The sequence below is a fragment of the Palaemon carinicauda genome, chromosome 10 (assembly GCF_036898095.1).
Source record: "Palaemon carinicauda isolate YSFRI2023 chromosome 10, ASM3689809v2, whole genome shotgun sequence".
NCBI lineage: Eukaryota > Metazoa > Arthropoda > Malacostraca > Decapoda > Palaemonidae > Palaemon > Palaemon carinicauda.
The window spans coordinates 14,795,562-14,814,025 of NC_090734.1; the positions used below are offsets into that span (position 1 = coordinate 14,795,562).

An 18,464-nucleotide genomic window follows, 5' to 3' on the forward strand; every position below is an offset into this window, starting at 1 on the left:
GAGGATCTTGTGGAGGAAGTCTTGGCAGAGGCTACTAGAGTCAATCAGAGCCTTAAAGCCCGTTGGGGTTTGACTCCTAAACGGAAATATGACCCCGCAAATTACCAAGCCCGGGGTAGGAAGAAGCTCCGCCAGTATACCTCCACCCAGTTCCGGCAACAGCAGAGTAGTTCGTCCATTTTCCGACAGCCTCTTCCTCCATCTCCTGCTGCTCCTGCACAGCCTTCCACCTCTCAGGCTCCTTCATCGGACGACTATGTCACCGTTCTGCTCCCTAAGAGCCAGCTTCCCGGTGCCTCCACCACCTCTCCAGCCTTTAACCAGTCTTATGAGGCTCAAGGCTCTTCCCAGAGTTATAATAGAGGTAGAGGCTACCACCGTGGTTCAAACCAGAACAGAGGTAGAGGTAGATTCTTTCGCAAGGGAAAGAACTTCCGAGGCGGACGTGGAGGCAACTCCTCAAACCAATACTGAGGTGCAGCGGGTAGGGGGGAGGCTTTATGCCTTCCGCAACAAATGGAGGTTCAGTCCCTGGGCTTTCAGTATCATCTCCAAGGGACTGGGGTGGAGTTGGATTCAAGGACCTCCACCTCCGAACAGATTTCATCAACATTCCACTCAGGACCTAGTCGAATTTGTCCAGGACCTGTTACAAAAGAACGCCATACAAGAAACGAAAAACCTGAAGTTTCAGGGTCGGCTGTTCAGTGTCCCGAAGAAGGATTCGGACAAGAGAAGAGTGATTCTAGACCTATCCCTTCTCAACTTGTCCATTCAATGCGACAAGTTTCGAATGCTTACCGTCTCGCAGGTGCGGACCTTACTTCCCCGTAGGGCCGTCACCACCTCTATCGATCTTACAGACGCCTATTATCACGTCCCGATAGCGAGACACTTCCGTCCGTATCTAGGCTTCCGCCTAGGGGACAAAAGTTACTCCTTCAAGGTGATGCCTTTCGGGCTCAATATCGCCCCAAGGATCTTCACAAAGTTGGCAGAAGTTGCTGTTCAGGAACTCAGAAATCAAGGGATTCAAGTAGTAGCCTATCTGGACGACTGGCTCATTTGGTCAGACACCTCCCAAAATTGCCTAAAAGCCACTCACAGAGTCATCCAATACCTTCAATCTCTAGGCTTCCAGATCAACTTCAAGAAGTCCCGTCTTCTTCCGAAATCAAAGTTCCAATGGCTCGGCCTGCAATGGGATCTTATATCTCATACTCTGTGTCTTCCCAAACCCAAGAGGTTAGAGATTGCAAGGAACACCAAACGCTTTCTAAAAGACAAAGTAAGTTCCAGACGACTCCAAGAGAGGATCCTAGGGTCCCTTCAATTTGCTTCAGTGACGGATCTACTTCTGAAGGCAAAATTGAAAGATATCAATCGTGTCTGGCGTTCGAGGGCGAACCGGAAGCTCCGGGACAGGAAAGTCCGCCTTCCTCCCATTCTCCAGGAAAGACTTCTACCTTGGACAAGGGCCAACAATCTGTCAAAGTCAGTTCCCCTTCGATTTGCGCCTCCGAAGTTAATCATTCACACGGACGCATCCCTATCAGGTTGGGGAGGCTATTCTCAGCTCAGGAAAGTTTAAGGTCTTTGGTCTCCCTTATTCCGCCAATTTCACATCAATGTGCTGGAGGCCATGGCAGTTCTTCTAACCCTGAAACGTCTCGCTCCACCCAAGAGACAACACCTTCGTCTGGTTCTCGACAGCGAAGTGGTGGTCCGCTGCCTCAACAGAGGCGGATCAAAATCAGGGCCTCTGAACCATGTTCTAGTAGCCATATTCTCCCTAGCAGCCTCGAACCGTTGGCATCTTTCAGCTGTCCACCTGGCGGGAGTCCGGAACGTAGTGGCAGACGTTTTGTCCCGGACCTCCCCTCTAGAATCGGAATGGTCACTCGATCTAAAGTCATTCCGGTGGATTCTCTCTCGGGTTCCGGATCTCCAAGTGGACCTCTTCGCCACGGAGTCCAACCACAAATTGAGAGTATATGTGGCTCCCAATCTAGACCCTCAGGCTTACGCCACAGACGCCATGTCACAGAATTGGGACATCTGGGAAAGGATTTATCTCTTTCCCCCGGTGAATCATTTACTGAAAGTCCTAGACAAACTGAGATCCTTCAAGGGACGAGTAGCCTTGGTCGCACCCAACTGGCCCAAGAGCAATTGGTACCCTCTCCTGCGAGAGTTGAGACTACATCCTCACCCGATACCCAATCCGGTTCTGTCTCAGATAGTACAAACACGCGTTGTGTACGTTTTCTCAAACATTCAGAGCGCCCTAACTTTATGGACTTCATGAAGTTTGCGGCCATGCATGGTGCCAATATCGATCCTCAAAACATCCTGTTCCTAGAATCAGATAAACGGGATTCCACCATCCGCCAATATGATTCTGCGGTTAAAAAGTTGGCAAAATTTTTGATAGACTCAGACGTACACTGTATGAACTTGAACCTTACAGTTACTTTCTTTAGAACTTTATTAGAATCCGGTCTGGCAGCCAATACTATCACCACTATTAAATCTGCCTTGAAAAAGATCTTCCTAGTGGGTTTTAACATAGACTTAACCGACTCTTTGTTAGCTTCAATTCCGAAAGCTTGTGCCAGACTGAAACCGGTTACTCGTCCTACCCCGGTTACCTGGTTCCTTAATGATGTACTCAAATTGGCTTCTGATACCATTAACAGTTCTTGTGATTATATTCCCCTTCTCAGGAAAACACTTTTCCTGATGAGTTTGGCTTCCGGGGCAAGAATTTCTGAACTGGGAGCTTTGTCAAGAGACCCGGGTCATATTGAGTTCCTTCCTTCGGGAGAGGTCCTTCTTTCACCTAACAAATTCTTTTTAGCTAAGAACGAAGACCCTCAGAACAGATGGTCCTCCTGGAAAATTGTTCCCCTCACGCAAGATCCGTCTCTGTGCCCTGTTACTACTCTTAGGTCTTATTTATCCCGGACCTCCTCTAACTCCTCGGGGCCTCTATTCGTTAGAGAACAAGGCGGTACCATTACCATTAAAGGGATCAGGCAACAAATCTTGTATTTTATTAAACAAGCTAGCCCTGACTCTTTTCCTCTTGCACATGATATCAGAGCGGTTGCTACTTCGGTGAACTTTTTTCACCACATGAATTTTACGGATCTTTCCAGGTATACAGGGTGGAAGTCACCCTCAGTGTTCAAGAAACACTACCTTAAACATTTGGAAGCCCTTAAATTTCCTACAGTAGCTGCAGGGAGCGTAGTTACCCCCAGGTAACTCATATGTTAATTCCTTGTTATTTTATCTCTCCCCTTACCTGCCTCATTTATACCCTATTTGTATTCGTTGGTTTCGCACCTGATTACTATTATTATATTTGTAAATTTTTGACTCCTGAGTATCTGTATATATCATCACTCACGGCGTTATTATACCTTACCTTTTTTGGTCAATTGTTCTACCAAGTGGATTTATGTTCTTTTTAAGATACCCTTATAGCTGTTTTTGGCACTCATCTCTGATTAAAGCAACTTGTATTTCCCTTATGTTTATGTTTTTCCTTTATTTTGCAAGTTTGGTGACATTTCTCTTGTATATATTCACTGGCCGGCACAGGTTCAAGCCCAGAAAAGGGATTTTGACGTAGGAAAAATCTATTTCTGGGCGAGGGACCTGTGCCGCCCAGTGAACCCTCCCAGCTCCTCTCCCTTGGAGTCCCCAAACTTTGGGTGCTAAGGAGTTGGGTTCTGAGCGGATGCAGAGTTGCTGGTGCCGAGTGAGGTTGAACGGCTCTCCTCTATTGGGGTCTTTGTCGTGGATGAATCTAAATAGTGCGGGACCTCTGGATTATACGCCCAATTTTATACCGACACCAATAGGTGAGCGAGCTAGTTAACCTAGCACTCCTTTACATTTTTTCTCTGGTATATTTAGCAGTAAATTACCTAAGAATAAGTGCTAATAGGAGCTTATTCACTGGGCGGCACAGGTCCCTCGCCCAGAAATAGATTTTTCCTATGTCAAAATCCCTTTTTAAGGTAACACCTCAGACTCCTTACTGGACAAAGTACCAGATGATCTGGATCTTTGGTTACAGAACGGAGACTTTCTATCAGGAATGGGCCGGATATAGGATCCGATACACACGGATTTTAAGTCTTAGCAATGAACTCAGGGACAAAGCTGAATATTACTCCTCCCCATCTCCTTGAGGAGACGTCGTAAAATAGACCATACAGCTCACTAAATCTCTTGGCCAAGGCCAAAGCGAGTAGAAACACAGTCTTCAGGGTAAGGTGGTGATCTGTTGCCAGGCATAATGGTTCGTAGGGGGGACCCTTCAAAGACTGAAGGACAGGAACCACATTCCAAGGAGGAGGTCTAACTTACGACTGGGGACAAGTAATCTCATAACTCCGTATGAGTAAGGAAAGTTCCAACAAGGAGGAAATATCTATTCCTTTCAATTTAAAAGCAAGACTCGAGGCTGAGTGGTAGCCTTTGACTGCTGAAACCAAGAGAAGCATTTCTTCCCAAAGGTGTACAAGGGACTCTGCTATTGTTGGAATAGAGGCATCGAGAGGAGTGATACCCCTTCCACAACACCAGCCACAGAAAATAGCCCACTTCACCTGAGAGACTGACGCTGATGAGCACCTGAGGTGTCTAGCTCTTCTTTCTGCAACTCCTTGTGAAAAGCCAATCTGAGAGAGAAGGCGCTAGAGAGTCTCCAGGCGTGAAGTCAAAACAAAGCTATGGCTTTGTGAAAGATGTTGGCAAGTGGTTGAGTAGATCGTGTAGGAATCTCTGTGAGGAGCTGCAGAAGGTCCGGGATCCATTCTACATGATTCCATAGCGGAGCTACAAGTCATTAATAAGTTCTTGCTTATTCTGACTTGGTTGAGGGCTTTTCTCATCGGACAGCGGGGGGAACATGTGTATATTCTCCCACCATTGTTGGAATGCATCCTGCCAAAGAGCTTGGGGATCCAGGATTGGGGAACAGTACAGAGGGAACCTGAAATTCAGGGCTGTGGCGAACATGTCCACAGTCGGGGAACCCCACAAAGTCAGGACTTAGTTGGCTACTAGTCAAAAGACCACTCGGAGCCCACTATCTGAGCCGCTCTGCTCAGATTGTCTGCAAGCACATTTCTCTTGCCTGTAATGAAGTGAGCAGATCGTGCCACCGAGTTGTTTTCTGCCCATCTGAGTATCTCTACTGCTAGATGGCACAGGGGTTGTGAAAAGGTACCACCTTGCTTGTTTAGGTAAGCTACAACTGAAGTATTGTCGCTCATCAATACTGTACCACGGAGTGCCCAGCCAGGAATTAGTGGAACTGTTGGAGAGCGACGAAGGCGTCCCTATCTCTAGGAGATTTATATGCTAATACCTTTATGATTCGGACCACGGGCCAGAGATGGTGCGGTGCAGCATGTGGGACCCCAACAATTCTTTTGATGCATCTGAAAAGAGCATCAATTCCAGGGGAGGAATGAGAAGATCGACCCCTTTGCAGAGCTTCTTGTTTGCTAACCACCATTTGAGGTCAGTCCATACCTCTTGTCCTATGTAGACTAGAAGATCCCTGAAATCAGTGGCCTGATTCCACTGGGACTTGAAACGCCACTATATGGATCTCATCCTCAGGCATCTGTTGGGTAATAAACGGACCACAGAAGATAGATGGCCGAGCAGATGTAGCCAGCTCTGGGCTGAGAGCTCTTCTCGCTTGAGGAAGCCCTGTGCTACCTTCCTCAGCCTCTGAATTCTTTCGTCTGATGGAAAGGCTTTGTGCCGCTTGGTGTATATTAACATGACCAGGTATACCAATTTTTGAGAGGGGAGCAGTTGAGACTTCTCAGGATTTACCATGATCCCCAGATTTTGGCAAAACCTCAGAAGTTTGTCTCACTGGTGAAGAAGGGTCACTGCCGAGTCTGCTAGAATCAGCCAGTCGTCCAGGTATCTCAGGAGACAGATGCCAATTCTGTGAGACCAAGATGACACAAAGGTGAACACTCTCGTAAATACTTGGGGTGCCATGGAAAGACAGAAACACAGCACCTTGAATTGGTATTGTTTCTGGCTGAACAGGAATCTTAGAAACTTCCTGGAAAACGGATGGATTGAGATCTGGAAGTATGCGTCCCTGATATCCAATGTACACCTAAAGTCCTGCGATCTTGCTGCTTGTCTGACTGTGTCGGCTGTCTCCATCAAGAACAAGGTTTGGCTGACAAACCTGTTCAAGGCTGAGAGGTTGATGACCGGTCACCTGCTTCCAGATGCCTTTCTCACAAGAAAGAGTTGACTGTAGAAGCCTGGGAACCCATCAAGGACCTCTTGGAGAGCACCCTTCTCCAACACGGTCTGGACCTCTGCCCAAAGGGGTAACTCCTTTGCAGATCCCTTCGCATGGGAGTTCATTGGGACTGGATCCCTACTGTAGTTAGTGGAGGTAGAGATCGAGTGAACGGGATGTGATATCCTGAACGAATCACCTCAACTGTCCAGGATTCAGCCCCGTGCTACAGCCACCTTAGCCAATGGCTTTGCTGGCATTCCCCCACAGGTGGACGTATGGGAGGACTGCCCGTCAAAGCAGCATCGGCTTCTGCCAGTTCCCTTGTTTTCCTTTCCCTCCCCTGAAGGACTTTGAACCTAGGCAGTTGCCTCGAAAGGACTTTTTAGACACCTTGGGGCCCTGCTGTTTTAGGCCCATAGCTCTATTTGTCTGCGGTTTTGAAGCAGGCTGCTTTTTTTGTGGTGGAGATTGGTAAGGCCTTAATGTTAAAGCCTTTTGGAGAAGGGAGTCCCGATTGGACTTCCTCCATCTCTCTGCCACCCTCTCGACATCTTCCAGGTCAAAGAGAGAACTTCCCTAGAAAGAGGAATTTCTCAGCCTAGAAACCTCAGCCTGTGGGAGTTGAGGGAATCTGTCGATGATCAAATCCCTCCTTTTCAAGATGGTGTTAGCCCACAGGTTAACCACCTAGTGGAAGAGGAACTCAATCTTCCTGGTGCCAGACAAGAGGAAGGTCTCCATCGACCTGCTTGTGGACTCCTAATGCCACTCCTGAGACCTGATCAGTTGTTCTATAGATCCCAACCAAAGATCATGCCATGAAGGTGCCTGCATGACATACTTCACAACTTTTTCTTGGTTAAGGATCTCCAAGGCCCAGTACGAGACCCAGTACCCCTCGAGAGTGACTCTATTGATTATTGATTGGTCAAGAGGCAAGGGCAGAAGAGGCTCATTGAGCATCTCGTAGTACAGTATCACACCTGCTGCACATAAGGCAGCGGGAGGAGCTCAGAGGAGGCGCTAGAGCAGAGGGAGGTAAAGGAGCCTGTAGCCTGGGCCACTGACTTTTGTCTGGCACTCTTCAGCCCCTTTGACCAGGGCAAAGCTTCGCCGGCCTTCAGGGGTCTCCGAGTACCATGGAATTGGTCTAAGACCGTGTCTTTTTTTATCTAGAGGGGCTGTTGATGGATATGGCAGTCCATTCATGGAACAGATGATGGCTAAAATTTGCCAGAGGGCGTGCTTCAACTCCTGCACCGCCTCTTAGAGCTTAGGGCTAGCAGCTGATGGCAAAATGTTGTCCGCAAGACCATAATGCTCATCCACCTCCGAGCTCACATCCATAGGAGCCCCGGGTGGGTCAAAGTCATCAGGATATACTGTTCACAGGGCAACTCTAGTTGACAAACTAGAAGAGACTTCCCTCTGCCTCTTTTGCTGAGGTGCGGAGCTCTTACCGAGGACTCTGGTATGGTAAAAAAAAGGTCCTTAGGTTCTTTGCGCTGAGATGGGAGTTACTCCATAAGAGTAGGCCTTATGGCCTTATCTTTCCTGAGAGGACAGTGGTCCTCTCCAGAAGGAGGAATCAAGTCAACCTGGGATGGAGGGCGAGACTCCCTAGGCACAACCTCTATCAGAGAGAGGCGGAAGGAGTCTGTCAAGGAGATTGCCCTGTCCTTTTTTGGGGGAGATGGCCTGATCTTCTTCCTTTTCCCCTTAGGTTTAGCCTATGGAACTCTGAACTGCATAGGACTCCTTTGAACCTTTGAGGTGCTATCCTCCCAAGTCCTCTTACGAAGAGAGAGAAGTTTCTCTTTACGGAAAAGTGCCGCCAGGGAAGAACCTTCAGAGCTCCTCCTAGAATCTGCGGGAGGAGGTGCCTGAAAGGAGAGCAGCCAACAGAGGAATTCTCAAAGTACCGCCCAAGGATTGAAAACGAAGAATGACCACCATCACAGCCTCCTGTATTACATTGAATAATGCACTTAGCCATGGGGGTCTCTAGCTCCCAATGAACTGGGAGGAGGATCCTTTGGATGCCCTGGAGCCCTGGGTCTAGGAACCTGGGAAGGCTTCTTTGACTCCTTTCCTATCGGAAGGACTGGCACCAGCCTACCCTTCGGGCGTGATGCTGGGCGTTGGAACCTCGGAGCATCAAAGTGCTCAAGCACTTCCCTCAGTCCTTCTCCCTAAATCCAGTCTGAAGGGTACCGACCCCTCGGGGAGATCGGAGCAGGCGGTCAAGAGGACTGCTGCAAGGGCAAATGACGAGGAGAGCGGCGAGGTGGCAAAGGGTGCCTTAGGGCAGGTGGAAGCCCATGAGACTAGCAAGACTGGTGGACATCTTGCCTAATGCGAGGATTTCCCTGGGAAGGGATACTATATCTCATGACCAAAATAGATGACAGAACCTCGTCCATAGATGTGGGGTGTGCTTTTGGCAAGGCGAAATTGGTTGGCGCAAAGCGACTAGAAAAAAGGTGACGGGGTAAGTCTCGCGAGGTTGATATTTCACAATAAGCTGCTCCACCAGATGACAAGAACCTGAGGGATCGGCAAAGGCAGAGCGTGAAGGCTCAAGGTAGCGCGAACCCTGGGGTTTGGCGGGATGAGAACCCGGAGGTTCTAAGTCATGGAATCCCAGAGGTTCATTATAACAGAAAGGACCCAGGTCACACGAGCCCAAGAACCAGAGGGTTCTGTGTCACGAAACCCAGAAAGATAACAGTGACGAGGACACAAAGGTCCTGAGTCACAGAAGCTCAAGAGCTCAGCACGACGTGAGCCCTAAGACTCAGGGATATGTGAACCCCAGAGTTCAGCGTAATGAGAGTTACGAGAGCCCAAAGGCTTAGCGTAACAGGAGTCACAAGAGCCCAAAGGCTCAGCATAACAGGAGTCACAAGAGCCCAAAGACTCAGCGTAACGCAAGTCACAAGAGCCTCAAGGCTCGGCATAACGCAAGTCCCAGGAGCCCAAAGGCTCAGCATAACGCAAGTCATGACAGCCCGAAGGCTCAGTGCGACAAGGGTCACGAGAGCCCAGAGGCTCTATGTGACAAGAGTCCAGAGACTCTATGTTACAGGAGCCGAAGGCTCAGGATAACGAGGGTCACAAGGGCCCAAAGGCTCAGCATATCGAGGGTCACAAGAGCCTGCAGGCTCAGCGTATAAAAGGTCACAAGAGCCCGCAGGATCAGCGTAACGAGGTTCAAGAGAGCCGAAATGCTCAATGCAACAAGGGTCATGAGAGCAGGAGGGCTCAGCGCAACACAGATCTCGAAAGCCCGAAGGCTCAATGCAACGAGTGTCACAAGAGCTCGGAGGCTTTACGCAACAAGATTCCAAGGACTCTAAGTTAAGAGAGTGCGAGGTCTCAGCAAAATGGGGGTCACGAGAGCCTGAAGGCTCATAGTAACGCAGGTCACGAGAGCCCGAGAGCTCTACACAATGGGAACCTGAGGGTTCCGGGTCCCAAGAGCCCAAAGGTTCAGCATGATCAGGACCCTAAGGTCCCAGGTTACGAGAGCCCGAAGGCTCAATATAACGGAAGCCCAAAGGCTTGGGGTCACGCAAGGCCGAAAACCCAGCAAGACCATCACAAGAATCCGAAGGAACTACATGATTTGAACCCGAAGGTTCAAAAAGGTATCTTCTGACCACTGGGGTAGGCGCACAGGTATCTTCTGACCACTGGGGTAGGCGCACACCAAGGGTGACGAGGGGTCAGAAACTCTTCCACCCAACGAACCCCAAAGGGGAATGTCTAGCAGAAACCTACGAAGGGGTAGACTCTGAAGCCCAAAAAGCTCGGGAGATTTCTCTCTCAGAGGAAAACATCACCTAGGACTATGCTCTGCCCCAGCCCCAGGGGGAGAAGCGGGGCTGTAAGTCACCCGCTGGGCAAAAGCGTTTTTCTTTCACGAACAAGAGAGATGTTCCCCAGAAAGGAAACCTGCCTAGGACATTGCTCTCCTCTCGCCCCTGGAGGAAAAGCAATGTCTTCAGCATCGGTGACAGCAGACCAAAAGTCAGACCAACAAGCAGCAGCACATGCACCCACAGGGGAGGGCTCCACTTCTGAAAAAGTAGGAGTGTACTGCGGCTCAACCACCAACTGAAGGAGCTCAAACAGCTCAAACAGAACTTCCTTCAAAGGAGGCCATCAATGTCCAGTGATGGCCAAAATCCCAATAAATCTTAAATAGAGCAGGCATTACCTGGAGGAAGGGGCGGGACCAAATCACTGGGGGGAAATGGTACCGTCCCTTGACCTACAAGGTTGACCTACAGTAACCAGGGCTGCGCTGCTACTCGGCCGTTCCCCGGAGAGGAGCAGCAGAGATGCAGCTTCTGGAAGAGATTGTGCCGTTAAAGAAGTCCGCGATTTCTTTGACTTCGAGGAAGACCCTGAAGGAGAAGAATCTCGATTAGCCTTCTTTTTTTTCCAGCACAGGAACCTCTCCCACTGGGAGGCAGACCACTCCCAACACTCACTACAGGTGTCGTCCCGGTGACACCGGCGGCCCGGGCAAACCGGACACAGCAGGGCGGACATGAAGATACTACTTTCCTTTGGGACTAGGACAGGTACGCATGGGACTTTCAAGCAGCAAACCACACACATTCTGGAAAGAAAAAGAATAATAGTATTATTTGAATGACAAGTCTTGCCGGGAGAGAGTGGCAGTGACTGTCCTCTACCGAGCCACCAAGGAAAGTGGGTGCTCAGCCCAGATGTGCGAGTGGGGTAGCCAGCTATCCCCATCCCTCCCGCTAACTAGCAGTTCGGGTGGTTATTTCTTGCTAAAATTATCACAGCTCGTCTTTTAGCTTTGTAGAAAGTATATCCTTATAAATAGTGATTCGTATGTAGTGTCGGAACGAATTGGCTTTGTGTGGTGCTCTTAAGTAACGGGCAATTAACTCTATAAACTTGAGGAATTTATTCATAGTACTAATAATAAAATAACCCTTATCCTCAATACTTTGCTTTGGGCATTTCATTAGGCTACTAGAATGTCTAGATGTTATTCCACTCTTAACTCTGTCAGTAAAAGATCTGAAGAAGACATATAATGAAAAAATCAATGTAGAATTACTTATAAACAGAAGAGCGACAGATACACCGGCTCAATTGCCTAAAATATATACCCATAATAACCCTCTACTTCTGAAACATACCTCTAACAGACTGTGATCATGTCTACATGAAAACATGATGACCATCGAAAATAAAATGGAGAAATAGAGAAACAAGACAGTCAGGAACCCGGTGCAAGACGTCTCTCGTATCCACCAGTGCCAATATAAAGGCAAGAAGATTAAACGTGTGATGCCCTGGAAGCCAGACAACCATATTCCTGATTGTGGCTTTGCCTTTGGGAATGTTGAACCTGTAAAGAGTAATAAAATTATACGCAAACATAGAATTATCCTGAGGAGAAGTATCAACAATAATTCCCTGAACAATATTAAGGAGACATTAAATAAGTAATGAATTCATAAACTATAGCTGTTTTATGCTAATATTTGTGCAAATCAGTAATATGGTATAAAGAAAGGGTACAAAAAATACACTCAGTCTACTTATGGTTCCCAGTTAAAATTAAAAAAGAAAGCACTACTAATTTCAATCTACATTCTCCTAAAGTTCCAAATACTCATTAATTCCTACAATTCTATATTTCATCAAACAGACATGAATCTCTTACACCTGTAGCAACGTGATATTTTTTTTCAAGATATAGTAGTGCGGTATTTGTTTTATCAAATCCACATTAACCATACTTATGCTAATGATTGTGTCACAAATCTTCCCAAGGTTATGCGTTCCCAATTCTTCAACATATTAATATTACTGAGTAGTTTAACTAGATCACTGTCAGTAACAAATAAGCTAGTCTAAGTCTAGTTGAAGAGGTGCCATTTGAACAGCAGGTACATAACAAATCAATCATATAACTATTTTTGCTCTTTCCTAGGTGTTTTCTAGTAATAGAGATTCAATTTCTCCAACACTTTTCCAAGTTAAATTCTAACAACATTTTATTCAGTCTACCCTCTTTCAATCTATTTTTTTCTTATTTATTCACAAGTGATAAAATGTTATTTTCATTAGTAAAATAAATTTTTGAATATACTTACCCGATAATCATGTAGCTGTCAACTCCGTTGCCCGACAGAATTCTACGGGAGGGATACGCCAGTTATCACTATACTAGAAGGGGGTGTACTCACAAGCGCCACCTGTGGCCAGGTACTACAGTACTTGTTGTTGACGCCACCTCACTTTTTCCTCGGTCCACTGGTTCTCTATGGGGAGGAAGGGTGGGTCAATTAAATCATGATTATCGGGTAAGTATATTCAAAAATTTATTTTACTAATGAAAATAACATTTTTCAATATTAAACTTACCCGATAATCATGTAGCTGATTCACACCCAGGGGGGTGGGTGAAAAACCAGTGTACAAGACTAAAGGATAGCTAAGTATCCCATATTTCATATAATCAGTTATCCACAATAACAATGAAATAATAAGTACCTGGTAAGGAAGTCGACTTGAACCGTTACTCTGCCTTTAATAAGATCGTCTTCCTTACTGAGCGCAGCGTTCCTCTTGGAAGGCTGAATCAACTCAAAGGTGCTAAAGTATACAGGGCTGCAACCCATACTAAAGGACCTCATCACAACCTTTAACCTCGGCGCTTCTCAAGAAAGAATTGACCACCCGCCAAATCAACAAGGATGTGGAAGGCTTCTTAGCCGACCGTACAACCCATAAAAAGTATTCAAGAGAAAGGTTAAAAGGTTATGGGATTATGGGAATGTAGTGGCTGAGCCCTCGCCTACTACTGCATTCGTTGCTACGAATGGTCCCAGGGTGTAGCAGTACTCGTAAAGAGACTGGACATCTTTGAGATAGAATGATGCGAACACTGACTTGCTTCTCCAATAGGTTGCATCCATAACACTCTGCAGAGAATGGCTCTGTTTGAAGGCCACTGAAGTAGCCACAGCTCCCACTTCATGTGTCCTTACCTTCAGCAAAGCAAGGTCTTCTTCCTTCAGATGAGAATGTGTTTCTCTAATCAGAAGCCTGAATAGCAAGAAACTGAGTTCTTAGAACTTGGAAAAGAAGGTTTCTTGATAGCACACTATAAGGCTTCTGATTGTCCTTGTAAAGGTTAAGACCTTTTTAGATAGTACCTAAGAGCTCTAACTGGGCAAAGTACTCTCTTCAGTTCATTCCCCACCAAGTTGGACAGGCTTGGGATCTCGAACGACTTAGGCCAAGGACGTGAAGGAAGCTCGTTTAGCAAAAACCGAGCTGCAAGGAACATGTAGCCGTTTCAGATGTGAAAACAATGATCCTGCTGAAGGCGTGGATCTCACTTACTCTTTTAGCTGTTGTCAAGCACACGAGGAAAAGAGTTTTTAATGTGAGGTCCTAAAAAGAGGCTGATTGGAGAGGTTCAAATCTTGATGACATAAGGAACCTTAGGACCACGTCTAGATTCCAGCCTGGAGTGGACAACCGACGTTCCTTTGAAGTCTCAAAAGACCTAGGGAGGTCCTGTAGATCTTTGTTGGTGGAAAGATCCAAGCCTCTGTGGCGGAAAACCGCTGCCAACATACTTCTGTAACCCTTGATCGTAGGAGCTGAAAGGGATCTTACTTTCCTTAGATATAACAGGAAGTCAGCAATCTGGGTTACAGTGGTACTGGTTGAGGAAACTGCATTGGTCTTGTACCAGCTACGGAAGACTTCCCCTTGAGACTGATAGATTCTGAGAGTGGATGTTCTCCTTGCTTTGGCAATCGCTCTGGCTGCCTCCTTCGAAAAGCCCCTAGCTCTTGAGAGTCTTTCGAAAGTCTGAAGGCAGTCAGACGAAGAGCGTGGAGGATTGGGTGTACCTTCTTTACGTGAGGTAGACTTAGAAGGTTCACTCCTAGAGGAAGAGTCCTGGGAATGTCGACCAGCCATTGCAGTACCTCTAAGAACCATTCTCTCGCGGGCCAGAGCGGAGCCAACCAATGTCAGCCGTGTCCCTTTGTGAGAGGAGAACTTCTGAAGTACCCTGTTGACAATCTTGAACGGCGGGAATGCATACAGGTCGAGATGGAACCAATCCAGCAGAAAAGCATCCACGTGAACTGCTGCTGGGTCTGGAATCGGAGAACAATACAACAGAGAGTCTCTAGGTTATTGAGGTAGCGAACAGATCTATGGTTGGCTGACCCCACAGGGCCCAAAGTCTGCTGCAAACATTCTTGAGAAGGGTCCACTCTGTGGGGATGACCTGACCCTTCCGGCTGAGGTGATCTGCCATGACATTCATACCGCCCTGAATGAACCTCGTTACCAGTTAGCTTTCGATCTTTAGACCAGATGAGTAGGTCCCTTGCGATCTAGAACAACTTCCACGAAAGAGTCCCTCCCTGCTTGAAGATGTAAGCCAGGGCTGTGGTGTTGTCAGAGTCCACCTCCACCACTTTGTTAAGCTGGAGGGACTTGAAGTTTATCAAGGCCAGAATAACCGCCAACAACTCCTTGCAATTGATGTGAAGTGTCCTTTGCTCCTGATTCCATGTTCCCGAGCATTCTTGTCCGTCCAAAGTCGCACCCCAGCCCGTGTCTGATGCGTCCGAGAGGAGACGGCGGTCGTGTTTCTGAACAGCCAAAGGTAGACTTCCTTGAGAAGAAAGCTGTTCTTACACCACGCGAGAGAAGACCTCCTCTCTTCGGAAACAGGAACTGAGACCGTCTCTAGCGTCATGTCCTTTATCCAGTGAGCAGCTAGATGATACTGAAGGAGGGGGAGGTGGAGTCTCCCTAACACGATGAACAGGGCCAGCGATGAAAGTGTCCCTGTTAGACTCATCCACTACCTGACTGAGCATCGGTTCCTTCTCAGCATGCTCTGGATGCATTCTAGGGCTTGGAAGATCCTTGGGGCCGACGGAGAAGCCCGAAAAGCTCGACTCTGAAGATCCATACCCAAGGAGACAATGGTCTGGGATGGGACGAGCTGAGACTCCTCAAAATTGACCAGGAGGCCCAGTTCCTTGGTCAGATCCATAGTCCATTTGAAAATCTCCAGACAGCGACGACTTGTGGGAGCTCTTAAAAGCCAGTCGTCTGACGGAGCCGGACACAAGATCATGGTACTGCTGCACAGTCTGTGAACTGTCAACCATGGGCAAGCGAGGAAGTACAGTGACAACCCGAATCTGTCTAGACTGTCTGGGTCGTACAGACAATTCCTTATCGGGTTGCTGAGGTTGCTGCACTGCGTCACAACAAGTCACTTCTGCTGGTTGTTGAACGTCTTCCCCGTGACACATTGACTCCGTAAACAAAAAATCCTCTAACAAGGACTAAGCTTGGACTGCATGTCTTGCAACACAGCTCAAGGTCTATGGGAGCAGGTGTGGTAACAGACGGGATTAGCGACTGAAGTGGAACCATTACCTTCCCTGAAAGCATGTTATGCTTAAATAAAAGTCCATAGGAGGCTACGCAGCTAAAGGCTCCCTCCAAATGACAGAGTCCTCAAGGGAATATCAGAAGGAGGGAGAAAAGAACTTTCTCATCTACAGGGACCATATCCTAGAAAAGCTAAGTTCTCTCAGTGAGGGTTTCACTGGTGCAAAAGCAGCAGACTAGAAGGCAACGTTATGAAACTGCTTGCCAGTCTAGTGAGTTGGCAACAACCAAAGATGTGTGACTGAGAAGCATGCGGTAAGGTATGCAGAGCATGTTGTATGCAGAGTATGCTGTATGCAGAGCATGCTGTATGTAGAGCATGTTGTATGCAGAGCATGCTGAATGCAGAGCATGCTGTATGCAGAGCATGTTGTATGCAGAGCATGCTGTATGCAGAGCATGTTGTATGCAGAGCATGCTGTATGCAGAGCATGCTGTATGTAGAGCATGTTGTATGCAGAGCATGCTGAATGCAGAGCATGCTGTATGCAGAGCATGCTGTATGCAGAGCATGCTGTATGCAGAGCATGTTGTATGCAGAGCATGCTGTAAGCAGAGCATGCTGTATGTAGAGCATGCTGTAAGGTAAGCAGAGCGTGTGCATAGCGTTTAACATTTCTCAGAAATTCCATGACCAGTGCTAGAGTGCTTTATGCATGCTTGCATGGGGTTTTAATATCAACATAATATTTACCTTACATTCATAACTCATATTTTTGCCATATTTTGCGATATTGTTAAAAATATATTGCAAGGAATACAAATATATTTTTATAAGTAATACAAATAACCTCCATTATCATAATGTTTGAAAATGGAGGTAAAGTATGCTGAACAGCAGAGTCAGAACGAGCTGGAACAACAATAGTTGTGGTTTCCTCTTCAAGTACTCTGTTGAGGGAACACCTGAGGCTCAGTCTGCAAAGACTGATCAAAAGAAGTAGCAGAAGGTAGGCGCATGGGTGGAGGAGGCTGACTCCTGGCATGAGTGGCTGAACTCAAGGGTTGCGCTTGCTGAGTGGTTGGCGGATGCGCAGTAGCAAGTTCCTGAGGAACGAGTTGAGGTTCCTGCGGTGTGAGCTGAGAGCGAAAAGGCAGTGGCTGCGCAGAACGCAGTAAAAGTCTCGCAAGTTGAGGCTCCTGAGGCGCAAGGCTAAGGTGTTGAGGTGCTTGCCCTGAGGAGGGTTGAGCTCGCTGCAGCGAGAGCTGAGGAGACTGACTCATGGATGGGAGAGGTTGTTGTACCTCAAGCGAGTGTTGCCTCACTGGTGGAACAGCAAGTGGAAGCGGAGGAAGAGAGGTATAAGCCTCCTGTTCCCATTGCTGAGGTTGCCTTAAGGAAGGCGGAGGGAGCTGCACACCACTGGGATCAGTAAACTCATAACGTGGCTCAACATCGTACGCCTGGCAGGCGGTACTGCGGTCAGGCGGAGCGAGCGCAGGCGGAGGGAGCGCAGGCGGAGCGAGCGCAGGCGGAGCGAGCGCAGGCGGAGCGAGCGCAGGCGGAGGCGCAACCTTCTCAGCCCGACACTCACGCATCAAGACCGAAAGTTGTGACTGCATGGACTGCAGTAGAGTCAACTTGGGGTCGGCAGACACTAAGGTCTGCTGAGGTAAAGCCTTAACAGCAGAGATCTGTTGCGGCAGAACCTTACTCCTCTTAGGCGGAGTGCATTCAACTGATGACTGCGGCGAGTCAGAGCTAACCCAATGACTGCATCTGGGTTGTTGAACTCTAACTTCGTACGTCTGGCATAGGTCTGGACTTTACGTTTAAGAGGTCTTGAGACCTGAGACCAGCGTTTTCTCCCCTAAATTTCTTCTGCAGACGAGCAAAAGAAGGGCTCAATCGTCTGCGGGTGGGAGTGACGGTCTCGGTAAGACACGCCCGCAACCACCGAGGATACTTCTGTGCGCCGATCAAGGCCTGCTGAACCCTTTTGCCCTTCGACATTGCTTCTCCCCTGGGCTTGGGAGCTTGCAAGAGGTCCCGGACTGGGAGACGACTGGCACGCACAGAAGTACCCTCACGCACAACACTGACACACTTTGCGCTAATCACTTATCACTTTGATTTTCTGTTTGCACTTATTTCACTGAACTCGAAACTTTAAGTGGTTTGTACCTGAAACACGCAATTCTATCCTTTCTCAAAAGTTAGTAATTGCGAAAACAGAATTACAATGTAACAGAAAAATCTAATGAAAGATAAATAATTCAGATTAATTCCAAAAGCTAACTAAGCTAATATAGAAGTTTCCAGTATAGCGAATAGCTGCAAATTTTAGAGAAATACTTCACCAAACCGTGAACAATACTCCAAAATCATAAGCGTATCCAAGAACGTCTTGCCGGAAGCACGACAGAGGAAAAAGTGAGGTGGCGTCAACAACAAGTACTGTAGTACCTGGCCACAGGTGGCGCTTGTGAGTACACCCCCTTCTAGTATAGTGATAGCTGGCGTATCCCTCCCGTAGAATTCTGTCGGGCAACGGAGTTGACAGCTACATGATTATCGGGTAAGTTTAATATTGAAAAATAATATATCATTACCTAGTATGTACTAATAAATACAATGAATGTTTATCCCAGCACTTTCATTCTAATTGTCCCTAAGGTAAGTGGAAAATGACAAACCACATAGTGACCTAACATTATGTCCAAC

The 18,464-nt window shown here is 47.5% G+C and overlaps 1 protein-coding gene across 2 annotated transcripts in view; it reads right to left on the reverse strand.

Moving 5' to 3' along the window:
- phtf (putative homeodomain transcription factor) overlaps positions 1–18,464 on the reverse strand; it is a 157,787-nt gene that overhangs the window by 59,104 nt on the left and 80,219 nt on the right. For both annotated transcript variants that reach the window (XM_068381502.1, XM_068381501.1), the window contains exon 3: positions 11,491–11,702. In XM_068381502.1, the coding sequence (XP_068237603.1) occupies positions 11,491–11,702 (212 nt within the window). The remainder of the gene's footprint in view (positions 1–11,490; positions 11,703–18,464) is intronic.